This window comes from Thunnus albacares, chromosome 4 (assembly GCF_914725855.1).
Source record: "Thunnus albacares chromosome 4, fThuAlb1.1, whole genome shotgun sequence".
NCBI lineage: Eukaryota > Metazoa > Chordata > Actinopteri > Scombriformes > Scombridae > Thunnus > Thunnus albacares.
Genome location: NC_058109.1, coordinates 10383833 through 10410083, shown reverse-complemented (window position 1 = coordinate 10410083; position 26251 = coordinate 10383833). Strand labels below are relative to the sequence as shown.

The 26251-nt window shown below is 39.7% G+C and overlaps 1 protein-coding gene across 1 annotated transcript; it reads right to left on the bottom strand.

The window, feature by feature from the left end:
• Window positions 1-165: 165 nt before the first annotated feature.
• Window positions 166-18869, bottom strand: si:ch211-286o17.1 (hematopoietic progenitor cell antigen CD34). The gene is made up of 8 exons (XM_044349000.1): window positions 18663-18869; window positions 8384-8491; window positions 7404-7675; window positions 6211-6303; window positions 4171-4291; window positions 3776-3828; window positions 2763-2912; window positions 166-1633 (listed from the first exon to the last, which is right to left on the bottom strand). The coding sequence occupies exons 1-8, from the start codon at window positions 18745-18747 to the stop codon at window positions 1445-1447; spliced, it is 1071 nt and encodes a 356-aa protein (XP_044204935.1). The 5' UTR covers window positions 18748-18869; the 3' UTR covers window positions 166-1444.
• Window positions 18870-26251: the final 7382 nt, after the last annotated feature.

The following is a 26251-nucleotide window of genomic DNA, read 5'->3' as shown; positions in this document are numbered from 1 at the left end:
GCTTGCTTTCCTGAGTCAATATGTGCATAACACGTGAAAAAAAGTTATTTCATTGTAACTGGTGTGGATGATTTTTGATGTATGGATGTATATGTCAAACATTTGAAAAGTTTGTGTTCATAAATCAAGTAAGCACAACACAAAAGCTGAAGAGACGCTTGAAGATATTGTCAACAATCACAGTTTATGAGTCAGTCACAGATACTACTAACAGTAAAAGCAGGCTATTTACACATGCAGTACATTATGAAAGCAGTCAGTCATTCAAAAGAGAAGCTAAAAAATGTGTATCACTGTAAAGAAATGTTTTATATCAACAAGAGGATAAAGGTGGTCTTAGGAATGCTGAACCTGCTGTATGGTGTGGAAGAATTTCATTACAGTGACTTTGTTTAGCAGCCTGGAAACTAAAAAAACCTCCCTGTCTGTTTTGTGTTTTTTGTGTGTATTTAAAAATGCTGTTGCAGTTTACCATTCCCAAAAACAGTGGTAACAGTTGGAATTCTGCCTTTGATTGTTTTCAGCTGATATTTGCACATTAAGAATAGCTTGGCAGCATTATTTCATTCCTCAGTAAAACCAAAGAACATGCTTTCTATCTAATGGTTTTGTAGCTTGCTAATGCTATATCAACCGGTCTTTGGTTTCTATGATGAATGCTAAGAATGATAACAAACCATTTTTTGCAAATATGGCATAATTTCTGTATCAAAGTGTGACAGTTGTCGACGGGGAAAAATACAGCCAACGGGTAAATAAAAAAATATTGGATCTCCAATCTCCACTTTATACAGTACCTGTCAAAAGTCCGGACACACCTTCCCATTCATTCAAGTGTGTTTAAACCTTTGGCTGGTACTGTAGGTGTTAACAAGCTTTAGGCAAATAGGGAGGCTACGAAAGCATTTTCTCAATCACATAGAAAATAAAAAACAATCAAGCAATTAGTGTCAATCCTTTTTACAAGAGTACAAAATCTGGTCTCCTTTCAACTGCCTGGCTTCGTTGGTTTCATTGCACCACAATTGTAGATTGAAATAATAGAGAATTCTGTGCTTCTCTGTCAGGGATCAACAGCATATATTTGACATAACTTTGATTCTATAATAATTGTTACTGCTAGACTGAAGTTAGGGCAGCTAACTAATCCCAGTCAGTGCCCTGCTGGCCAGTCCCAAACACAGCATACATAGGCTCCTCTTGACACCAGCAAAGGCCAGTGATCCCAAACTTTTCACATTACAGGCATTGTCATTATTGTTATCGTAGTCATCAGCGTTGTAGTCATCATTGTCCCGAGAGGTGTAGGTTGAGGTGAATCTATCTGGTGGATTCATGGTGAATTTGTTTCAGTGTGTGGATAGTCTCTGAGGCAGCGGATGGGCTTGTGAGTTATGTGTCTGGGTGGGTGATGGGTAGAACAGGAGGTCAGGGGTGTTATGATTCACATCTCAGTGTCAGCCACCGGGGTCTGGGTGGCAGGGTGTCCGTTAGTGGTGGGGGCGGCATTGGTCCCATTTTCTGGTGGAGACTCTCCATTAACAGTGGGCTTGTCAATGGGTTCCTGGGGCAGGGGGGCCACAGACACCAAAGTGTTGGCCTGGTTCTCCTCATCCACCTGGAAAGACTCGGCCTAAGGAAAGCACAGAGCCAACATTGGATTAGTTTAGGTTTAAGATACAGATTTAACATCAACATGTTTCATTTTACTGTTCAAATACAACATGCAAACGCAAGTGTCTGATTGAAAATGTATTTGTTTTTGTGGGTGTAGTTCAAAAACAAACAAATGCGTTCCTCGTTAATGAGGTTTATGGGTTTCAGCTGTGTGAGCTCAGGTGGGTGTTGGGAATTGTTTTAGTGTTGGGAGGTTAACAGTATGCAAGAAAGCTGCTTTTTTTTAACTTTAATTCTATCTGAAAATATTAACTCTTTCAAAGGATGCAATCTGAAATAACTTAGTTCAGGTTTGTTGAGGTGCTTTATCGGCAAGACCTTTATGGATAATATATGATGCCTGTGACAGAAACTTATTCAATAAATGAGGCACCAAACGAAGGCAATTCAACAAGCTGCTCCATCCAAACCATTACATGGGTGTGTCCCCATATGTTAACTCTTTAAAAAATGATGTCATGAGCATTTGAGAAAAAAGAAACTAAAACCATGTGTAGCCCCCTAGCAAAGGGCTGAAGTAAAAAGGACTTATTGCTGCTTTGAGTTAAGGAGTTAAGGGACATGTGAATCTAGCATGTCCTCCCTTGAGTGAGGAATTGACCAGAGGATAACCATATGTTTGACCTGAAATCCATATGTACTTTTTAAAAATAAACAGTCACTGTGTACAATTTCCTCAGTGAATTGGATCCTGTGGGGCCACATTATCTTAGGTAAGGTCAGCAAAGGTGCTTGCTTTAATGCCAGCCCATATTTTACTCACTAACTAATAAGGCCAATACAGGGAAGACAGAGGATGTTGGTCAAGGCAACATATCTTTTAAGGTAGCCATGGTCTCTGTCAGTTCAGTACACTTTGTCTAATAGCTCACCTTATTGAGTGCATTCGAATTTAACTTAAACAAGATGATGATGTCCGTGAGCTTAAAAAAGCTTTCCTGATCGCATGTTGTGCTCCTTGTGATTTATAGAATATCTTGTGATTTAATGTGAATTTCCTTGTGGTCCTTATATATATAATAGCAACTACAGAATTTTGGCTCATGTGGCATTGGATAACACTGAAACACCTCTAATCTACTCACCAGTCTGACTCCTTTGGAGTTCTTGCGGTGGGTCTTGAGGTAATACCCAGCTACCAACAGCGCAGCCAGCAATAGACCTGTCAGCAGCAGGGAAACCAGCACCAACTTTGAATTCTTCCCCCAACGAGGAACAGCCTCCTCAATGTCAGTCTGATAACAAAAATGAGAACAGAAAAACATGAGTCAAGACGAAATTATTGGGCTTATGGCAAACCAAACAATGAATCAAACACTGTGTACAGACTGAAACTGACACATACAAAAACATGAGATGCGATGCAGATGTATGGTGTATATTGTGGATAATTGTTTTACTGGCAAAGAGATTCATCATAAAGTTCCTGTTGTTCTTGTCTTTCATGACTCAACTCCGCCCAAAGCCTCTGTTTATGGGGGTGTACCCACAGAAATTACAGTAAATCCTCTGGTTTCAGGCAGTGTCAGAACAAAAATATGCCAGTTAGTAGACTTTAGATAGTGTTATGAAGAGTGACTAAATCACTATTGCTAATATGGTCGTTCAGTATATGATGTAGGGATGAGGGAAATGTAGTGTATGTCAAATGCAGAGACAGAAGGGTGTGGCAGGAACAACCATAACCCCAAATTGTTCCCTAGGTGCAAGAAAAAATGTTTTGCAGCTGACAAGTAGATTGATTGTTGGCTTTTTGTTTGTCACAAAAACTGTCATCCTGGCAGCTTGAAGCCTTTGGGAAGGTCTTACTCAGGGAGTGTTTTTCCCATCTAGTTTGATTGTGAATCAACCAAGAATTTTACAGTAGCTGAGTGTAGTGGGTATAACTTATAGGCCCTTCATGGTGCATGGTATGATTTACCGTGTTGGCTGGACATGTGATATTGACTACCGGCTTGGTCCATGCCCATAGAAAATAATATTACATTTGGAGTAGAAATCCAGTCACAAACCTAATCATAGCTCCGCTGTTCCCAACGGCACATATTTTTGAATGTGATATATCATTTTCTACAATACAGGTTCAGTGGTTCTGTACCTTATCTTTGATGTTGTCGTTGTTGAACTTGTTGGCCATGCCTGCAACATCACCTGCAAATACAAAAACAAAAGTTGGTTTGTGTTTTTTCTTGTTACAGAAGGATTTTATTCACATAGGAGTAAAGGTAGAGATGCTACTTAACTCAAGCTACTTAACAGAAAGATAGATATAATCTATTCTGTCAGTAAATTAAATAGGATGTTTTATAGTTTGGAGCAATTAAGCTAATATTGATACAGGCTTGAGAACTGAAAAATGCTACCACAAAACAGCCTCATAATGGCTGCTGATCAGAGGTTAAAACACAGTATCATCTGAAGACATAATAAGCATAACAATGCACTTTGCCTATCTTTTGTCATCATATAAATTACAACAAGAATGTTACTGACCTTCAACATACGGTCCAGATACAAGGATTTGGTCTGAGTTGTCCTCCTGGTAGATTTGTAGTTTACAGTCTTCACCACACAGCTCCTGCAGAACGCTTTGAATCTTCATTTTTGTGTCTTGCTGCAAGGAGACCAAAATGAAAGATACTTAGTATTGAAACTTTTATTTTTAAACATGTGAACGGTTTAATTGATCCAATTACAGATTTCACATTTCACAATATTGCATTCATCACTAATCGTAAATCTTTTTGTGCCCTACAAAATCACAACACCCAACCTTGAATCTTCCACTCCTGCTCTAATCCCTTCACCCTCCTGTTTCCTCATCTTGCTTTGTCTCTAATCCAATAAGGGCTATCACAACCTGGTGCAGCTCTTTCCCCTGATGTAATCTGATCCAAACAACATCAGAATTTTCCACACTGCAGAACCCCTCGATCCCAGTTTATGAGTGGACAGCTGGCTCTGTTACAAAACCGCATAGCTGTGGGCAGGACATAGTGACCTCTATCCAGAGATTTTTGTCTTTAGAAGGGATCTTTTGGTTTTTCTTTATATGACATTTGGTCTCATATCTACAGTAGCAGTCAAAAGTAATGACAAAGTGTGTCCAAACTTTAACTGCTACTGTATATATACATATATTACATATACATACATACATAAATGATTTGCATACTGTATATGGAGACACTAGATAAGCCCCTCCATTACCCGGCCTGATGTGAGATATCTCCAACACTTGTTTTATTTACAACTTTATCATCCTTTTATACAGTATCTCAGATCAGGAATTCCAAATGTAATTACTCAACTAATCCACTCCTTAAACGACACAAGCATCAACGCTTTCAGACTGTCCTTAGTGCTTCAGTCCTCCTCAGTGTTATATTTATAATGTGCTTAAGACAGATTAAAATGTTTGTAAGTATACAAGATGATGTTGCACCAAATTAGATTCAGTTTAAACCTGGATTTAATGATGGTACAATTAAAGTAACAAGTGTAGTGCAACAGGATTCATTTTAGATCTCAATTTAATCTTCTCTAAACCTCTTTTCACATCAGTTTCATTGCCCAAACTTTTAATAAACTTCAGACTGACATTTGCAGTGATTAAATTTGCAAAAATAGATACATTTTTATATATTTTGGGATGGGTGATGTTCTCTAGTAAAGAAATTAGTGGAAAACATATTAAGGTAATTCTTTAGTTTACTGTTGATGTCTTACTACACAGCATGTATGTTTTTGCAACATACAGCCAGCTGTTTATGCACTGTTTGAATAAAAAATGATGCATTTACTGCTCAGGCAATATGAGAGCTAATGTTTAGCTGAAATGAAATCCTGTGGGATCGGACCACCACATAGAAGCTGTAATTCCTGTAAACCTCAAAGCTGTTATCCTGAGACACAGAAGAACTTGTGTTTCTAAACACAAACAAACCCACACGCACCCACACTACTGCCTTAGGCTTCTATACATTACACATTATACTGCAGGAGTGAGCCCACCCATTGTGCTCCCCTGCTCTCTGCCCTCACAGCTCAATCCATGCCCTGGTTCACATGCAACAGAAATCTCTTGGACTTTCCTCTGAATGTAAGAAGTAGATGTTAAGAAGGATGGGTTCAGTCTTTCTCTGGCTTCACTGATTTATGGGCATCAGGGATGTAACAGTCTCTGCTTCTTAAATAGGGAAGAATTTCCTGTGGAGCTTATGTTTAGCAAGCCGATGGCCAGCTGGGAATGGCATCAAATCCACGATAGAGACTATTTTCCTTTCTAGAGCAGTTTGTTGGTTTGTGAGTGTGTGTATTAAGTGTATGTGTGTAAGAAAAGGAAGGTGTTTGTCCATGAATATTTTGCACTCCTGTAGGATTGTGTGACCTCTGTAGGATTCTTCCCTGCCCTCTTTGCTGTATCGTCAATATCACTGAAATTGTTTTTTTCTGTTTTACCTCACATATCACAACATATCACACATAAGCATGTGCAGAAGAAAGACAGAATGGAGTGTTTTCTGAACTTACACAGTTGGAGGAGGCCTTGAGTTTCAGATTGACAGCGTTTTTATCCTGGACCGCCTCTTTGCTAACACAGACGACATCATCCTGTGGCACCGGCTGCAGAGAGAAACCAAACTGAGTTATCCTGTGACCTCTGCTTTTTACTGCTCATGACTTCCGTATGACATCAATTTTTGAACGTTGATTTTATTTGGTTTTATTCTGTTTAAACAATGTGAGAAGAAATACAAATGTGCAGCCACAGCATAGCATACATACTTTATATGATAACAACTGAGTTTGACCATCACATAAAAACTAACAAATCAAAGTGTCCCACTGGTTATGGGATTGAGATCAATTATTCATAAACCATGCATTTTTATTCACTTTTGCTGTAAGCACCACACTTGTAAACAAGTGTAAATATATGTGGGGCATGGAGAGACAGTTCTCAGTAGTATGAAAATACATCCTTATTTTCTTATGCCAAAAATACTACCACTCTTCCTTCTCTGCTTTGAGAATCATTTACAAATAGTGTCTTGTCTCAGTGTCATTACAAACATTTGAAATTGTTATGCACAAAAATTTGTCTCAACATGCCAAAGTAACACCAGTAATGAATGATACTAGGGCTGCAACTAATGATTATTTTCATTATTGATTAATCTGGTAATCATTTTCTTAATCAATCAATTAATTATGTATTCATTACTTTCTTAATTAATCAATTAGTTGTTTGGTTTATGAAATGCCAGAATATGATCAAAAATGTCTATTCTGATTCCCAAAGCCCAAGGTGAAATCCTCCACCCTCTTGTTTTGTCCCAACCATCAGTCCACACCCAAAGATATTCAGTTTATTGTCATAGAAGACTAAATAAACTAGAAAATATTCACTTCTGAGACGCTGGAATTGGAGACTTTGGACATTTTCTCAACGATGGCTCGATTATCAAAATAGTAAATTATTATACCTGTGGATATAATAATTAATTTTCTGTGGACTACTACTAATTACTAATATTTAGTCATTATTCTGAACTCTATATTTGAAGTTACTGACTTACAAAGGATGGTAGTCATCCCTTTTATTTGTGGCATTTACCAATAAATATCAGATACCATGTTTTTCTCAGTGTAGCTCTACTGATACAGCCACAATGCCTACATTATGACAGACTGAGTGATCTGAAGGTACTCCTTTATCTTACCTGTGGTATGATGTTGGGGCCGCCGTCGCCTCTCGAAGGCAGGGGAGCATGGGTCTCTGGTTCCGCGATTTTGGGTTTGACAGTATGTACCTCAACTGTGAACTCTGTTCCCTTGTCAGCCGCCTCTTCTGTAGCTGGAGGGTTGCCCTCTGCCTCTGCCTCTGCTGTCTCCTCTGTTGTCATTGCTGCTGTAGTCTGCTCGGTAGCTTCCTCAGATGTCATAGTAGGGAAAAGGAGGATTTGGCCTTGTGGGTCCTCTGACTCTGAAAAATCTATTCCATTTAAATGGTAAATTAGTTAGATATTTAAACAGTACATAAAAACTTTGTGACGTTAACAACAGAAGAAGGTTGTTTATTTGTGTTCTACATTTATGTAATTTGACGTTTGGTTTGGTTTAGGCACACACATCAATAGGCTATCTATTCAGGGGAATGGTCTGAGATTACAATATAGATAATTCTGGAAAGTGATGTTGACATTTCAGGTACAGTGATCTGATGACAAACAAGTTCACACCCTAGTTATAGGCTACTTTTAATGTTTTTGAATATTATTCTCAACCACATGTTAATGGGATTAAATCTATCAGGTTTATGCAATACAGTAGTACTGCTTATCAAGGACATGTACAATTCTTTCTTTATCGTCCTCTGTTTGATCAAGTGACTGTTGCCCCGGCCCCTGCCAAAGTGGCGGAATACAATTCAGCCATCATTAATTTTATATTCTTATTTACACCTGATCTTGTCCTACTTTGATGTACCAAAATGTCTTCTGTGAAAAAAGCTTTTTACATTTTATGATGTGGTTAATGGCATGTCTGTTATTGGTAGGCACACATGGTTGGACTGGGCTGTATTTTCAGATGAATGGTCTGAGGTTATAATATGTAAACTCTGATAATGAAGTTAATTCTGTCACTGCGAGTACATTTTAATGCAAGCAAGCACACACACGCAGAGTGACTGTCCTCTTACCAGGAGCTATAGTTGTCTTTGGAATCATGTCTCCTCGTACGTATGCGTCTGCTTCCAGAGGTGGCGCTGTCTCCTCGACAACTTCCTCTTCCTGTGCCATGACTCCTGCTGTAAAATCAATAAGGCTTAATGTCGTTTTGTTTGAAAATTTTCTCATTGACATAGATGCGATGACATATAATTAAATCAATGAAAAACCCAACCACAGACTGGCATACTTACAATGATTATATTGTATTGTTCAAATGATCCTCCCATCTAAATCCCACAAATATATTACAAAGCTTAGTGATAGGCTGCAGTTGTCTATTAAACACGGTCCACTTGAAAGTTTTTTCTGTTGTGTAACTCTTATCTGCTTTGTCAATTTATCAATGTGCTTTGCTGTAAAACATTATGACAACTCTCACATCATAACCTTAAATTGATGAGTCTCAGTACTGAGGAACTGTCTGTAATTAATAACCCCCTGGTAGACCAGTTCCTCTGCACAGCCTGAGTAAATAAACCGTCCCTCAGTACAAGGCCTGGACTGGTACTGCCAGCAAAAAGCTCTCACCTCCTGATCACTCCCACTGGGACCAGTGCTATGAGCTTCTCATGGAAATCTGTCAGCTCATGGCAAATATGCAGTTAGCTATACAATGGACTTGTGCCAAATAGTTTAAAAGTACAAAAGATGTGCTGTACAGTTCCCACTAGATAGAATCATATGAACTGTCAATCGCACCAAAGAGTTCTGTTTAGTTTTTGAATGCTCTTCCATGATTGTCTATCTACAACTTGGATTTATTTTTTTTTTACTGTACACTGAAGGTTCAGTTTATGCTTTTAAAGCTGCACAGGGCAGCTCTGTTCCTTACTGCCTCCAAATGGTGGTAAGACATACAGTACATTTATGAACATTTTCAAGCTCAGTATCCAGATGTCTTGTCTAGTGATGTGATGTTAGTAAACTTGCACAAAGCAAACTCACATTTACTAAAGGGGGCAATCTGTGATCACGTTATCACAGTGGAACTAAAGATTCAACAAAAAAGTGTCAAATGTTACTGTCATAGGAAAGGTCTTTTTAAGAATCTTGCCTAGTACGTGTTTTTGAATGCAGCCCCTCAGAAGAATCATGTGGTATTGTCCTACAGCAACTCATTACAGTTCTGCAGGCATTATTTAATCAAGTTGTGAGGTAGTAGCTCATAGCTCAGATGGTTTACAGTTTTCACCAGTGTGCTATCTTTACACCAGTTATCATCGTAACGCAGAAACCCATGCAGTGTATAAGAGCTCTTCGGTGCGCTCACAGAGGGATTGCTTATAGCCTCTGCAGTGATGGACGATGAGGTAATAGATCTTACTGCAGCAGATAACTGATGCTCACAGATTCATGGAACACATCATGAAGTAATTTACGTTGAAATACGATCTTTCTCACTCTGACGTTTTTCAGGAGATCCTGTGGTTACAGTGACTCACTTTAGGTTAAGCATAAATGGGATATACAAAGTACATTTCTTGATATATGAGTGTGAGTGAAATGATTTTCCATCTACTCTGTTAAACAATTTAATGCCCTCGTTAAATGTGCTGCTGAAAGATGCCAGGTAATGATGCCATTGAAAACATCACTTTTTCCAAATTTTTGAATTATGTAATATGTCAATATACCGTTTCAGCAAGTCTATGGGGTAAGAGCTATTGATAAATTGCAACACTAAAACAGAGCCTTGATAGGATATTTCTAGTCAGGTACCTTCAGCTGTAAATCATTTCACCTACAAAGTTTGATTCTCTGCTAATTTTTTAAATATGTTTCCTCATCTTGCAGTCACTGAGCTAAAGAGCCTGAGGTCTTTATTGCTGTGATTTGTTCAGGTCAAATTGCAAGGGTAAAATCCAGAAATCAAACCAGAATACCAAGCATGCATTCCTTTTACCCAGATCACTCTGACTTGAACAACACCAGCATTACCTCACTTTGAAAACATTCCCGTAGTCCCTTAACTCTGCAGATGTCATTACTTCTGGTTCTCTCACCCTGTCATTCCTCACTGACTGCTGAGCTAAATTTTACCTGTACATTTGTTCATATACACCTTTAATTTAAACGCAAGCTTTCTTTTCAGTTTGCACTTTTGTGACAGTAGTAAATGAGCTTCACATATGTTTTAAATTTGTTTGCATAGATAATATATTTTTGAGTGAGTAAGCATTTTGTGTATTTGCAGAACTTTTTGACTCTTGTGTTTAGAAATATAAGTGATATAACTAGTAATTATACGTTTTTTCTGGTGGTTCTAATCGTTAGTTAGGGTAGATAGTTTCCCCTTTCTACCTTTTTGCTGTTCACTGCTCTGACCTGCCAAGGGACTACAGATGTGAATTAGCTTGAATCTATAATCTGGTAAAGCACATCAAGTGGTGACATTTATGCTTGAGCTGTACACTGTCCATTTCAAAATAAATAAATAACTTGTCATCCCATTTAACAAAAGAAAAATGAAAAAAAAAAAAGTGATGGGAGAAAAAAAGAGTGATACGTTCCAACTTCAATTTTTTTTTGTCTTGATTAAATCCTGTACGCTACTTAAACTATCAGTCATTTTGAGATTATCTGCCCCAGTTGAGATGAGCTGTGATAACCCAAAAAGATCTATCACTAAACTATTGACCACTCCATCTTGGCAAAATGATTAATCACTTATTGTTGGTGGAACATTTTTGTAAAATACTACACAAAAAGCTTTATTTTAATTATTTTTGGCTTAATTTATTGCCTTCTTTTTCTTCTTTTACCCTCTGCACATTGTCTCCTCATGGACTACTCACAGTATTTTTGGTCACTACTTGAGGTTTTCACACATGTGGCACATTATATATTCACACAGTGGTGGCACTGTGACACATGTCCACTGACTTCCTTTGATAAATCATTGTGACAGACAGTGCCACCAGTACAGCGTAAACACTGTGTGTTGTGTGCTAGCAGGTGGGGCAGTAATCTCCAAGGAGGTCTTCTGGCATGCTCAGTGTTAGCAACTGTCCATTGCAGCTGTCCATTATACAGTATCTAAATAGGGTAAATAAATCTTCTACACTTTTCCACTGATTCAAATAAATGAGAAAAAACATCAGAGTCACTGACCTGGCAGTTTTGCAGTTTCTGCATCTGTGTCAAACTTACAACAAAAGCTCTCTAGTAGACGTGCTCAAATTTTATTGGTGAGCCTGAATTTAGAGACTCATGTCACTATTCTTGGGGTATTTAGTTAACTATTAGGAGCAGCCTGGGTGTGTAAAAGCAACAGGTCAAGAACTCTCTAACCTTGAGAGTCTGTCCTTTATACCCCTGGTCTAGAGACTGTAGCCTACAGCTGCCATGCCTCCTCCATCTCTGGGTGGTCTTTCAGTTTATTTTACTGGACAAGGATGAGGTTCGAAATGGGTGAGATGGTCGGGCATAAATCAGGTTTTCTAATACAAATGTGACACACAGGAGTACCTGAGTGCATAGGCTGAGATGTGTTGTTTCAGCTCTGTGATCGCTTTCTGTCAATGGGTTGAGTTGTAGCAGACTGGGAGGTAAAACATCTAAAGATAGACACTGTGGCTGATGGGTATGTTTAATTTTGGGTTTGGGGCAGTCTCTGATGGGATATTGGGGAGATATTGTGATGAGTGACTGGAAATGAATTTCCACTTCCTTTAATTTAAACTGTACCACAATGGAAATTACATTATTTTAAAACAAATGTCCTGTTTATAAAATAGATGAGTTTGAATGATTTAGGAGGATTTTAAGTACATACTGTAAAAAGCAACTATGTTTTACTGGCCTTGTGCTAATGATGTCATGGCACCTCAAACGCTCTTGTAAAACATGGCTGCCACATTTTTATAAGGCAAAACATGCTTGTTTAGCTTCAGACACAGACACAAGGCCTGTTTTTCGGCAACAGTGCCAACAGAGCCAGTAAACCCTGCCCAGCTTTCTGACCAGCCATAACTCACATAATACACACAAACAAACTTTCCTGACAAAGTAGAACCCAAATGGAATGAAGACTCTGCATATAATTACCTCTTATGACAAACATTTACCCAGACAGCAAGATCTGAATGACCGCCTTTTATTGTTTTGTTCTGATTGTAAACCCAACGGCTTCAAGTCTGGCTATTATTCATTTCAGTGCTGGTTACACAATAATGGATTGTTGTCTCTCGGCTCATTTGCTTTATTTATCTTGTGTGAAGACAAGAGGAACTGTGAGTAGCTTTCCTGTTCCTCTTGACATTGTATTGTAGCCTTGACCTGCACTTTTGTGCTGTAATTGATACAGTGATGTGTCTGGTGTTTGCTGCAGCCCTGCTCCTTACGTGAGATCAGCACACTTCCTGACAGCGTGACCTCTGAACCCATCACCACTTCACTGCCCTCTACCCTCCATTCACTCACTCAACAGGAGCCATGACTAAAGGTGATTATTCACTAATTTTACTGATCCATCCCACGGACATAAGTCAAGTCAAGTCAAGTTTATTTATAGGGCACATTTAAAAACAACCATAATTGACCAAAGTGCTGTGCAAATTACAGTGAAAGGCACAACAGTAGATTACTACTGTACATTAGAGATGGATGTTCAAAACCCCAGAGCATCATATTGTCTCTGTTACACACAAATAACCACACACAGCATGTTCTTTAATTCCTTCTTTTTGTGTAATGTTCGAAAGTAGAAAAGATATCAGTCATCAGTTTGTGCAATGATAGCAAGACTGTGTCTTGCTATCATTGCACAAACATGACAAGCCTAACACCAGTGTTCTTAATCAGTCCTGACTCCATATGTTATTTAGCATAGGCCTTGACTTCATTGCTCTCTTGAAGATTTTCCCACCAGATTGCTCTGAGTGACGGCTGTGGTCTGGATATGCTCCACCCCGCACCCCCCATCTCTTGGGACCCCAGATGGAGGAATGTGGCAGGCTTTGGAAGAAGACAAGCCTGCAGCTCCACGCCCTCCTTTCCCCGAACCCTCCCTGTCTACTCGCCCTCTCCCAGTCACGCACAGCTAATCCCAGCCATCTACCGAGGTGAGGTGCACACACCTCCCACACTATATACTGTAATGTAAAGCAACATGCCAAGAGCCCATATCATACCAGCTACATTCTCTCTCATAGCCCCAGGGAGCTTCGCTTGCCTGGTTTTCACATGGCTAACATGCAAATGTCCCCATGAAGGCACTTTGCATAATTTTGCATTTATGCGTCTTGTTCTTCTTATAATGACTACAAGGCTGAAAACTCTACCAGCTGAGTAGTTCACTGACCAGAATTGCTCCTCTGAACATAAAGGCTTTCATGTAACTAGTTACGTTCTTGTAGTTTTGTGCAACTTTGCATGCAACTCCTAAATGCAGCAAATGCATTCATACATCTTCTTTTACTTTACATCTCTTTGACTGTGCACCCTGTATTGTATGTTGTTGTATGTGAAACATGAACCAGCTGTTGGATGTTTAAAATGGGTGGACGTTCCTTTTGGTTGTGGCCTCCCTGGCTTCCAGAGAAGCTACATGGTCATGAGGGACAAACTCCAAAAATATGGCCTTATACCCCTGGGGCCCTTTCCTCTCCCTTGTTCTGTTGAGGAAAACCTTGTGGTGTGTAATGGGGCGCAGTGAGGTGATAATGGTCTGCACACGTCAGTGGACCACCGTGTCAAAATCCCAAAGATCGAGGTTCTACTAACACCCTCCCTGCCACATGCAGCATGTGATAGTTACCATATGACACAGACTTTTCATAGGTAACAAAGACACTAATTTGTCTTGGAATACCTCAGATTAAGTTTGCAGCTTTGGCCAGTGGCAAAACCAATTTCTCTGCTGGATTTGAGGCTGAATGTTGATCTTTTAGCTGTCCTGACCGAGTGTTTGAGAATCTATTTAGCCAAGACATGCCATGTACAGTGTGGATTTAGCTTGGGCCAAGGGCAGCTTGGACAGTCCAGCATGACTCCCTTAAGGCCCCTTCTCAGGGACTTGCATGTTGGTCAATCACCGACGGGTCAACCACCACCAATACCAGTACGTTTTAAGAGTAGTATTCAAGTAGAATTTTGAAAAGGTAATTTCAGTGTAGGTGTTCTGTAACTGTAAACATGTTTTTATGCCTTCTACATAGTGAAACATGATGTATGAAATTATTTCAGTATGTGTGAAACAGTGCCTCATTGTGCTGTCATTAAATGGAAATTTCCTTTGCCGACTCTGGCCCCATCCACAATTACACAGTACTTCTGTAGAGGTTCTCTTACATCACTCTGGCATCAACTGAATAGAAATTTAATCAGAGTACACCTCCTTCACCCCACCCCTCCTTCACTTACCTCATCGTGGATTTTCAAAGGTGGAAACGTGGAGTGTAGTCACTCTTAAATACCTTTTCTTGCTAAGTTCATCAATCTGATCTACTCTTCTTAATTATGCGATGAGTTTAGATGTATACAATATGTTTACACAGACAGAGGGGCCATATACACTAATGGGAAAAATAGTATAGTTGGATCAAATGAAGCTCCAGCAGTTAAAATCTTCAGTGAAATTATATCATTTTTGATGGAATGTATATTGTAATGTTATTTTTTTAATCTTGTTCAGCCCCATAAGAACTTCCTATGGGCTTTTCTTGATAGTATTCAGTAATAATTAACACGTAATTCATTCAGAATGTTGTTTTCTTATCGCGGAGTGTTTTTATGATTTAATATCCTGCTACTCCTAAGGAATCTGAATTTGAGAGTTAATAGCGTGCCAAGGAATGTGACATTGGAGCCCTGTCCCTTAGGGTTAAACATGCTCTGCAACTCTACACTCTTTGAAACAACAGACTGCTGACCCCACTATCTTGACCCCCACCGCTGCGCCCCCACCCCTGTCGTTCCTGTCACAGCGATTAATAGCAGAACCCAGCCCATTCTCCTCTCTTGGCAGAAAAGCAACCGGATCTCATGGTTTCAATCAGGCCCGTGGAAGTTGCGCTTACTTCACCCAGTGCTGCCCGGCTACAGCGTTCACCCAACCCGACCCTGAGGCCACTGCAGCTCCTTATCAAAAGCATGATGCCCGTTTCTGGGGACCACAATCAGGAAACATGACATCTGCTTTCAATTGAGAGCATTATATCACCCCTCCTCCCCCCCAACACACAGACGCTCACAATTGCCCACTACAGTTTCACTGCTGTGTGCTTTACCTTGAATGAGCCTGTCTGGTTTGAGTGTATGCAGGTAGACTGTTATGGGATCTTGTTGCAGAGTGAGTCAGATCTGGGCGTCAACAGCTCAGAGGCTCAACATTGATTTTGTGCAGAAAGAATTGGAGACATACTATATCGTTCAAAAATCTGAGTAATGACTTGCACTCACATCCACGGGTGGTATTGAAAAACAACTGTAATAGGCTATTAAGACGCTGAACTACAGCGCACTTAGTCGATGTGCAAAGATTTGTTCTCTGCTTCTGAAACATCAATTGCTTCCATTCAGAGTGTTTTTTTTTTTCTTTACAGTGCTTGTTGCTTTCAGATACTCAGACACTGGCCTCTCTTTCCCTTCTATGGATCTAATTTATCAGGACAGAAAACCAGCACCTTCTGGTTGTTTCATAAAGCAGCATTTTTAGCCGTACTATGTCAGCACTTACTGTATGTGAATAAGGTAAATACTAAATAGAATCTGCAAATACAGAGGCTGGAAAATGTTCAAAGACACGTCGTTAAGAGTTGAGTGTAAAAGCAGCCTTTCTCTTAAAAGGAGAAGATAAAAAAACACTATCCCATGTGAATGAAATCATGTGTGAGTGAGTATGTGTACGCACCCAAATGTCTACATGCCACCACCGGCTCACTTGACACTGGGATTTGACTTGGCTCACTCTACTTTCTTTATGAGAGGAATGAGCTCTGTTGTTATTATTGTCTCAGTGATTCTTTAGTGCATCTGTTACTTCAATGGGTACTAGACAAACAATGATTTACATAATTACATGCTCTGGGGTTGGCAGTGAGGTTGGGCAGGGTTTGTTGCTTAATTAGAGAGTCTCCTAAAACCACTTCACAGCGGAGACAGAGCTTAAACTGTATTACGAAAGTTGTTTATAAGAACAGTTTTAAAACCGAAAGCATCCGAGCAAGAGACATTCCAGTTCTGTCACTGACAACAAAGTAAAACTGAGCTTCTTTCATTTCCCGTACATTGCTTTGTCTCACGCCTCTCACTGCTTTTCCAAAAGAAGTCTGCTAAACATTCTCTGCAGGGGTTTCCCCGGAGTGTTTCTGATCATCTCCTGTTTAGCCTCTGCCACCACGACCCCCCTCCATGTTGTCAGGGTAACTGTTACGCTCACTACCATCTGTGAATCCGCTCTGACCTCATCACACTAAAGTTGTACAGTAAACCCATCTTTACTCCACTTACGTAACACTGCCCTGCTCCCATCTCCCATGTTGACAAGACAGTTCAGCAAGAGGGATTTTTTTTTTCTGACTTGGGAGACAGATGTTTTATCCTGTGGTTGAAATATAGTTCAACTTAAGTGGTCATCTTTTTCCTTTTCTTTGTTTTCCCATCTGTATGATATCTGATATCTGCTCCATGACGATTCATCTTTTTTTTGATGGAAATTTGGCTCAACTGCGTGTCACATGTTTTGAGTTGCTTTGTGTTAGCAACTTGTGATTTTCAGACAAGATAAACATTGGAGTGCACTCCAGAGAGACACTTATTCCCAAAAGAAAACTAAACGTTTTGCTGCCTCTGATTCAGTGTCTATAGGTTGAAGTGATGTCAAGGCAGTTTCATTTTTCAAAGCAGATGCAGCTGCCTCTCACTGCTGATGATCTCATTCCCATAAGCTATATCCCATAAATAAAACAGGAGGTTTGAATTAAGTAATCCAGTGCGTGGTCCGTTTCCAGCCACAACAGAGAGCACTGTAGATAGAAGTAAAGCTGTAGTACATTCTCAGCTCCATTTTTGAGGTCTTGGACTTGACCTGTGTTTATTTTGATTTGAACTTGGCTTATCCAGCTAAAGCATTTCACAAATATGTTGTTTATGAGTTAAAACTGGAGTCAGTTGTAATCATACGTCCACTCTGAGCCACATCTTAATGCTGAAGCAAATCCTTGAGCAGTATTTTTATTCATGGAGAAACATAAACAGTGTTTGTTGCCTTATTTGGTTCTTGATTTCCAGTCATATCATATTTAAAAAAGTTAAAAAGTTCATCATGGTGATAATGCCATCAGTGAATGAGTGATTAAACCCAAACAACAGACTCTATTGTGCAAAATTTGGTGCTGTTATTAAACAAATACCTACATTTGAATCAACCAACCCCTGCTGATCGATTAAGAATGAGCTAATATATTTATACAGGCAATAAATGAATGTTATTGCGTTTGATGAAACAATTATTATATCATTCTTTCAATGGAGCTCAGCCATGTGAGCTACATGTTGTTTTTACACTTTGTTTAACATCATCAGTCATCCCAGATGCCTCACTAAAGCTCCACCATTACTACTCCACACCCTCCTCTCACACATGCTTTAACGGGCTTCACATTACAACCAGCTAAATATAAATACATACATTTCTCTAAGTCTTTGAAGATCAATATGAATCAGGTCAATGAAATAGCAAGCATAGCTCCACAGGATGTTTCACAAAAAGGTTTCAATTTAACTAGTAAATATATATATCTATATATATATATATATATATATATATATATATATATATATATAATTAGAAGCAAATGCAGAAAGCTGTATTTTGTCGGCATATTGTAAAGTTCAGAAAAGAGATCTCAACTTCAAACCATCATTCAAGACTTCCTTACATCTCAACATAATTTAAAACCCATCTCACTAAAATGATCCCTTTGTTTGCCAAGGTATACCCCAAAGTAAAAAAAATTTTTCTGTCGGCATCTTGGTAAAAAAAAACAAAAAAAACAAAAAAAAACTTTTTAAAAACATCTCAAGTTGCACATGTTCTAGCTTTGTTTTTACAATTGAGATAATATATTAGCATTCCAGAGAACAGAAAGGTTGTAGGGTTAAAACCAGGATTCAACTCAAAGACCATTCAAACAAACACTACTCCACCCCAACCCCACCCCTCCTCGCTCTCCCGCTCTCCCTGTAGATGGTCATACAATCGCTGAGAAGTTGCGCCTGTGTACAATAAGCATTTTTACTACTTACCATTTAAGAGTGAGCTGATGAGAAGCAACGCAAAAGCCAACGTTTTGCAGGGCCCGTTTGTTCTCCGTGCAGATGATGCTGCCATTCTTGTCCTGAGCTTGCACACGTCTGATGGGTGTGAGTGAAAAAGGAGGGAAAAGAAAAAGAGAAAAGGTAAAGCTGGTTCAGCCTGAGCAGTTTAGGGTTTCCTCTTACCCAGAGCTGTACAGGGTGGATAAAGCACCACTTGTGTTCTGTCAGTTTTTATATAGCCCCCCCCCCCCTCCTTAACTGAGGCCCAGCCCTACACCCCGTCTTCCACTGGTTACTTTAACCCTTCCTCTGTGCCCCCACCCCTCCAGAAGACGCAAGGCAGATGGAGGGAAGGAGGAGAATGGGGTCTTGTTGGGATGTTGTGTATTTCCAAAAAAAAAACAAACTGTGCAGCATTCTTCAAATACCTCTCAATGTTTACACTTATATATAGACATTAAATGTGCAGTTGTAGTGCTTAAATCCACTGTAACTGGGCTGTAGCGTGTGTGTGGTTCGTGTTACAGCAGTGCAGAAAATGTTTTGGTGATCAATACTCATTACTCAATCCTTTGCTCACACTGGGTTACAATGTCTGCTTGAACTGTGAACCCTGTCTGGACGGGAGCAGTAATTCACCACACAATGGAAGGTGATTGCTGACAATAGGCTGTGACACTCTGGTCCTTAATAGGCTTATGGAGATAGACCATGGAGCAGAATATTATGCTCGAAACAAAGGTGCGATCCAGTGTTATGCTAATGATATTAATCCATTTCAGTGGCCTGAAGCTGCCACCACTCAGCCAGGCCATCAATCAACAACAGAAGTGAAGACACCACAGGATCCGCTTAAACCTTTCACACTTCCACGGAGTTCTGAAAGTACACCCCCCCCTCCCACACACACAACTTGAGGATCTTTACATTTGTTAGCTCCTTTGCTAGCAGTTCTCATGCTCTCTCACACATCTGGAACCACTGGTGAAGGTATGCTAAATTACTTGTTAAAAAAAAAAAATCTCCACCCTCCTAGGCAAAGAAAATTGTAACAACAACAGCGAGTCAAGAGAAGTAAACTGGACCACAGCTTAATCTTACATGCTTGAGAAAGAGTTGTGTAATTTGATACCGGTCCCATTGCCTGTCATCCCCCTGTCCCTGTTTTGGCCCCATTCCACTCCACCCCCACCCCCCACCCCCCACCCCATCACCCCATTTCCTCCCCCTACCCCCTCTTCCTCACCAGACCCCTATCAAACATTCAGCTCAAACAGCGGGGCGTTGAGGTGGGCAATTGGCCCCTCACTGTGACTCAAGATGAGCTTTGCCAAAGACCCCATGAGAAAAAGCAGTGGTGTGCCCATTACAGCAGCCGCAGCTGGACAGCAGCAGTCGTGTCACCCCAGTAAAACATTCATTAGACTGTTAGCTAGTTCAAGTATTTCTGCTACTTGAGTCCTCGTGAATCACAGCTTCCTGTCAGATGGCACTATTAAGGCACAGAATAGACCTTTTACCCTCAACAAAGGGTAGCAAGACTAATCCTGGCAATGTTGTTTTCTTTTTCCTTTTATATATATTTTTTTCATATACCTTTCTTTCGTTCATCCTTTCAAAGAGCTTAAGGCTTTCGTTTTTAAGCCTAGTTTTGTGTGATGTAAGTATAGGGAATTATAGGGGGCATTTATTTAATTTATATATTTATTCTCGCCTTTTGTGTCCTTGAATTCTGATGGTAATAATAAATCTTTGTGCGCAAGTACAGTCAGAACTCCTTTACTCTCCGTCACTGGACACCTCACTTCCTTATCTCTTATCTCTTGTCTTCTTTTGTGACAGCATTTGGTTTCACGTGTCACAGAGTGGCTCATCGTGGTCACAGAGCAGGAAACCAACACAGACAGCAAGTGCATTCCTCCCAAGACCTTACAGAAAGCCAATCTGGAAAACATTTCTACCACTGGCATCCTGTGATTTAAAGCCTATATTGTAGCCCCGGCTTCATATGGCTTTATTTGTTTATAGTGTATTGACTGTTCTGCACATCTGTTGCAGCTTATGGAGTTTGAAAACATAGCCTCCTTTTTTCCTTTTAGCTGCTACACTGTTTCTTCAGTAACAGTACATTGCAATCACCATATATCTGCTGGTGTCATAGATTATTTCTGACAGCAGTGTGTATTTTGGTTTAGCTTGCAAGTGTGTTTTAACTAGATTTGAGTATTGAATTTTTTTTAGTTCCATGCATTATGTGTATACAACTCTGAGCGTGTGTGTTAAATGCTTTCTGAAGTGTATGATAGAGTGTCTCAGGAGAACATAGGCATCCAGGCTCAATATCAAAAGACAAGCGTTGTGCTTTTTTGCTCATACTTTCTCACGAGGAGTCCCCTTTAGACGTACCCTGTGCTTTAAAGACCACAGAAATTCTGCTTACTTACTTAAGCCCTTTGCTCCTCTGGGGAGCATAGGCCATTGACAAATGTCCTCCACCTCACTCGGTAGCAGAAATCCTGAGCTGTTGCCAAACATTTTTGCACTTTCACGCAAGTATGCGCTTTCCATTTTCTTTCCTTTCCTTTCCTTTTTTTTTTCTCCGCTGCAGTGACACCCTTTTTTATACTATGAAAGCATACACATGCATTCACACGTACAGACCTCAACCAGAAAACAACAAACTGTTCAAAAAAATTACTATGACACTACAAGCTGTTTTCTCAGTGCAGGAACCATTAGAACAGATTTATAATAGGCAGCTACTATAACCAGTTTCTTCAGGGCATACCAAAGACTATACTTTAGACTATGATGGTGATGTTATTAATTTGATGACTCATGAGCACAATGTCTTAAATATGTCATTGAGCATTACCAGTGATGTTCCTTCTGCTGATGTAGATGCATCCAACAGCTTGGCTTGAACCTAACCCGAATATTTCACGTCTTGGATGTGTTTTAGGTAAAAGATAACAAGTGTTTTATCCAAGAAGTCTTATTTTAAGTTAATGAAAGTTTAAGCTGCTAATTGGACACTAATCCAGGATCAGTAGGCTATTTTAAATGGCAGGTCCTCCTCACTATTATTATTCTGCCAATAACAAATATTTTTCTATTTTCCGTACACAGAACTTAATGTTTTACAGATAAACTGATAAGGTCAACATCTTATGAAAGGCAGTGAGTCATTATCAATTTTTATGGCTGTGTTTAAAATGTAAAACCTTCAATATGTTGTGCAGTACCAAAACCGTTGGCTATTTATTCTGTCTGAGAACAAGAGTCCACTAGCAATGGATTATTTGTGAGAGCCCCAGGCAGAGCTTTGAACAGGAAGTTGTAAAACAGCGACTCTCCCAATGTGATGATCTTTTGTGGGACTAGAAATTCTTGGCCACCCGTTCATAATTAACAATATAGCTTCAGTGATTCATGGTGCTGTTTTGACTTAAGTCACAGGAACAAGCAAAAAGCATTCGACATGCCCTGTTAAATTAATGGTGAGGGTATTTTTTAAAGTACTCATTAAAAGCGTGTTCTTAATTTAATTTTGGTTAATTTATTTGTACAAACACATGCAGACACACACAGTCACAGAAACACATACACGTTGTAATGCACGTTTTATGGAGCTTTGAAAATGAGAGCCATAAATCCCACAAAGCTCACCGATTGGCTACGTAGGAGGGAGCCTGTCTTGAAGTGATTTCAGGAGTGCAGGAGAGGGGAGCTGAGAAGAAGGGGAAGTTAGGGAAGGTTTGGGAGGAGGTGGAGGAGGAGGAGGAGTAGTGGGAGGGGATTTAATTTCAAACTGCAGCATGAGTTGACCGTTACCTCTCTGTGGTCCAAGCGGTGAGGTCTCTACCCTCGAGTGAGCGGGAAGAAGAAAAAGGGAAGAAAAACTGTAATGAAGGAGAAGAAAAGGAAGTGACCCAACTCTTTAGCGAACACCTCCGCACTTGATGGACTGAAAAGAAAAAGAAAAAAGAAAAAAATCAAACCTTACTTTATTGCACTACTTGTTCTCTCTTGACTAGATCCTTGCTTGTGTTGAATCAACTCTCAAATTAAAACGTCGCTTTAAATTGTAAATTGCAATTGAAGTGCAGGATCGATGAAGTCACCGCTTCCCAAAACATAATGTGCGTCAGGGAAGTCCCTGTATGGGTTCTTTTCACGGTCTCAGAGTGCAATTTATGCTCTGAGCATGTCTGTGTCGTGACCTACAGGATCACCGCATGGCCCTGCAGATGTTCCATACGCACCCTCAGGCAGCAGTGCTGAACAGACACTTTTTGTCACCGACACATCCTGACCCTTTGCCCTCTATCTGCATCACATTGTCGCAGCCTCTCACATGATCTCCTTCTCTCCGAATCCAGTTTGTGGTCAAACTGATCGAATGAATGAAGAATGCTCATGCTGTCTTTTTCAGCCTGTTTCCAAGTCATGCTTGTAATTACATTTTAAGCCAGAAGATGGCACCACTTGACTGGTGTGCTATCCAGATTAACCCACTGGACATTATCCTCAGCAGTACATTATTAAACACTTTGATTATTCATTTCCTGATACTGGATTTTTTTTGTGGAATTTCTACCTACATATATTTACAGAATCCAATTGTGAGTTAGTGAGCAATAAAGTCAGTTAATGCTATAGAGTCTGTGAATGACAACATCTTTGCCAGTGGACAAAAGAAAAATAACTACAGCAAACTGGGGAAATCAAATGCCGTCATGGATTAGCTCATTCAGTAAATCCTGAAACAAGTTGTTACTGATAGAGGCTGAGCTGTGGTCATTTGAGATTTATTCCATATAGTTCCCCCTGGTTTGGACAGCTGCCTCTTGTCCTTGGCAGGAACAAACATATCAGAGCATGTTTGATTGTGTGCACTCTGATAATGCAGTATGCATTTAATTAAAGCAGCAGGAGACTGATGCACACAGATCTCAACAGCCTCACTGTTTTCCAGTGGTGCTTAAGGGAATTTGATGCTTGATTGCACAGTAGAGAGAGTGTACATTATGGAGGAGGAAAAACCAAAGGTATGACACATCTATATCTTTATCCACTGTGCATTTGAAGTTATTGAGATTGGCTGCTGGTGTTCTTCCAAGCTGAAAGGAACCACAACTTAGGGAAAAAAAACAAACCACTCTGTATAAAATATCAAGAAAGGAAGGCAAACAAAGAGAATGAGAGTATCTACTATATTATCGTGCAATCCTATACAATGATCATTATATATAAGCTTTAGTTGGGTAGCAGTGCTATTTTACTGGCATGGCTATTAATCATTTCCATTGTTGATGACTCTGTTTTAAATATTAATCATTTCTAAGAAAATTGTGATCTCAAAATTTTGAAGTGGTGTCTTCAGTTGTTTTGTCCAACAAACAGTCCAAAATCAACAATGATATAAAACAGAGAAAAGCAGTGAATATTTGGCATTCTTGTTGTATAAATGAATTAAATGATTAATCGGTTATCAAACTTGTTGATTGTTTCTATGTCAGTCGAGTAATTGATCAATCAGCAAAATGTTTTGGCACTAATATGTTGTACAGGTGTTCCCGTTGTTGCGTCAACCGCTGATTATATGTATATACTGTATGTTTGAAAGCTCTATATCTTTGACATGGTAACCCATTTACTGCCACTCTGAGTTTGAGGACACGGAAGCAGACCCATGTCTATTGACTATTAACACACACTCTGCTGTGTTGTTCAGCCTTTTCCAAGGCCTTTTCCATTCAACATTTATTTAGTTACAGCCACGCTTTGAATTATTCCTCAAGATCTGCAGTCTGTGTGTAAGGTCCATTTTCCTTCCTGAATCAAATATTCTGGGCAGCAGAAGAAGCTGAGGATCTGGCGGCGTGCAAGCCGTGATTTCACAGGAATGATTATTTTACTCTACGTAACATATATAATATATTTACATCAATCATGGGTTAAAGCAGAATGAGTTATTATGACAACTGTCAGGGACTGATAGAAGAATAATGGATCTCTAATGGCTGTAGTAGCTCCATAAACCTGTCTGGTACCATCCAACCACACGGTCTATCAAGAAGATATCCTGCGGCTTGCTCAGCTGTCAGTAGAGGAGGTTTGAGTCCTAATGATACTCCTTTCTCTCTCTCTCTCTCTCTCTCTCTCTCTCTCTCTCTCTCTCTATCTCTCTCTCGTGTGTGTGTGTGTGAGAAGAAAGTGAGGGGGATTGCTGGCTGCTGAGTGTAGGCACTCTGACAAGCAAAGAGAGAAGAGGAAAGACAGAAAGAGGGTTTAGAGCCTGGCAGGTGTACAGAGGACCCTTCGATACACTGATGACACCCCCACCCCCCACCCCCCCACCCCCTCACCTGGATCCTGGATCTGACAGGTATGGGTTGGGAGGCCAGGGTGCTCACACAACCTTCCTCCTCCTCCTACTCCCACTCTCCCTCCCTCTACTCTGCTTGCCCAGAGCCCCGAGGGTTAAATATGAATAATGAATTCTGGCTCCTTATGGCAAGTGCTCAGGAACCTCTATATGCTGCTCACATGCCATACCAAATACTGTCACAGTACATCGCATGGGCTTGTGTCTTTATGCAATTCAAAGGGATTTAATAATTTTCTCCAAGCTTGGCGTCTCTCTTGTATCAAATGTGCTATTCCCACCTTGTGGTGCTACATTTTGCATCGTTAAACATCAGATTTCCTTAAAAAACAGATATTCCACAAGCCTTGTTGCTTTCAAGAGTACACTGAACTCCTTTTCATTCTATTTTTAGGGTAACCTTGTGATATGTGGCCAGGGACAACAGATGGAAATTAGTCTTCTAGGCTGACTCTGGCTCATTTACAGTTCTTTTTTTTTCTATTGATCAATGAGCACTGTTCTGTCAAATAATGGAATAAAAAAGTAAGATAAAAAAACAGAATCACCTTTTCATTATTGAACTACTATCAATACATTTGTTCTTCCTTTTCTGAGGAAGATAAACAAGCTTGAAGTGATTGTTGATCCTCCTTTTGCTGACTTCAGGGAAAAAAAGCTTTTTTTTCAGTGTGTTCTGGAAACACAGCACCCTCTCTCTGCAGCTCTGTAAAGCAATCCAGCAGATGTACATTTAAATCCAACCTGGTAGCACACTACCAAATATCTGCCAAATGTAGAGAGTCTGTAACCTTCTCAGAAAGGATCTTAATCTTTACAGTAATTATACCTTTACAATAAGATGTCCAAAAAATACTATTTAGTGATCTTAAAATACTACCTGTAACACATTTTCACGGTTTCACTGAGGCACTGTGATTATTATTTCTATTCCAACAGCAAAAAATAAATTTTTATAACAAAAATATTGAGGATCCATCTAGTAAATATTGTTAAGGGTTGCTATCCTTTAAGATGTATCATGATATATTGATGTTGTGGTATAAGTTGGTATGTAAGTGAAGGTGTCATTTTTTTAATCTAATAATACATATCTAATCAATACACAGCTGGAACTCAGATTGTTTCACATATTGTATTTTCAATTAGACGTGGGTGTAGGGCTAACATCCTTTGTGCATGTGGC

Excerpts from the sequence above, each read along its gene's own strand:
- si:ch211-286o17.1 (XM_044349000.1), bottom strand. The coding sequence starts at position 18,747 with ATGGCAGCATCATCTGCACGGAGAACAAACGGGCCCTGCAAAACGTTG. Across the intron at positions 8,492-18,662 it reads CATCAGCTCACTCTTAAATG|CAGGAGTCATGGCACAGGAA; the intron begins GTAAGTAGTAAA and ends TTGATTTTACAG. Across the intron at positions 3,829-4,170 it reads ATCTGGACCGTATGTTGAAG|GTGATGTTGCAGGCATGGCC; the intron begins GTCAGTAACATT and ends TTGTATTTGCAG.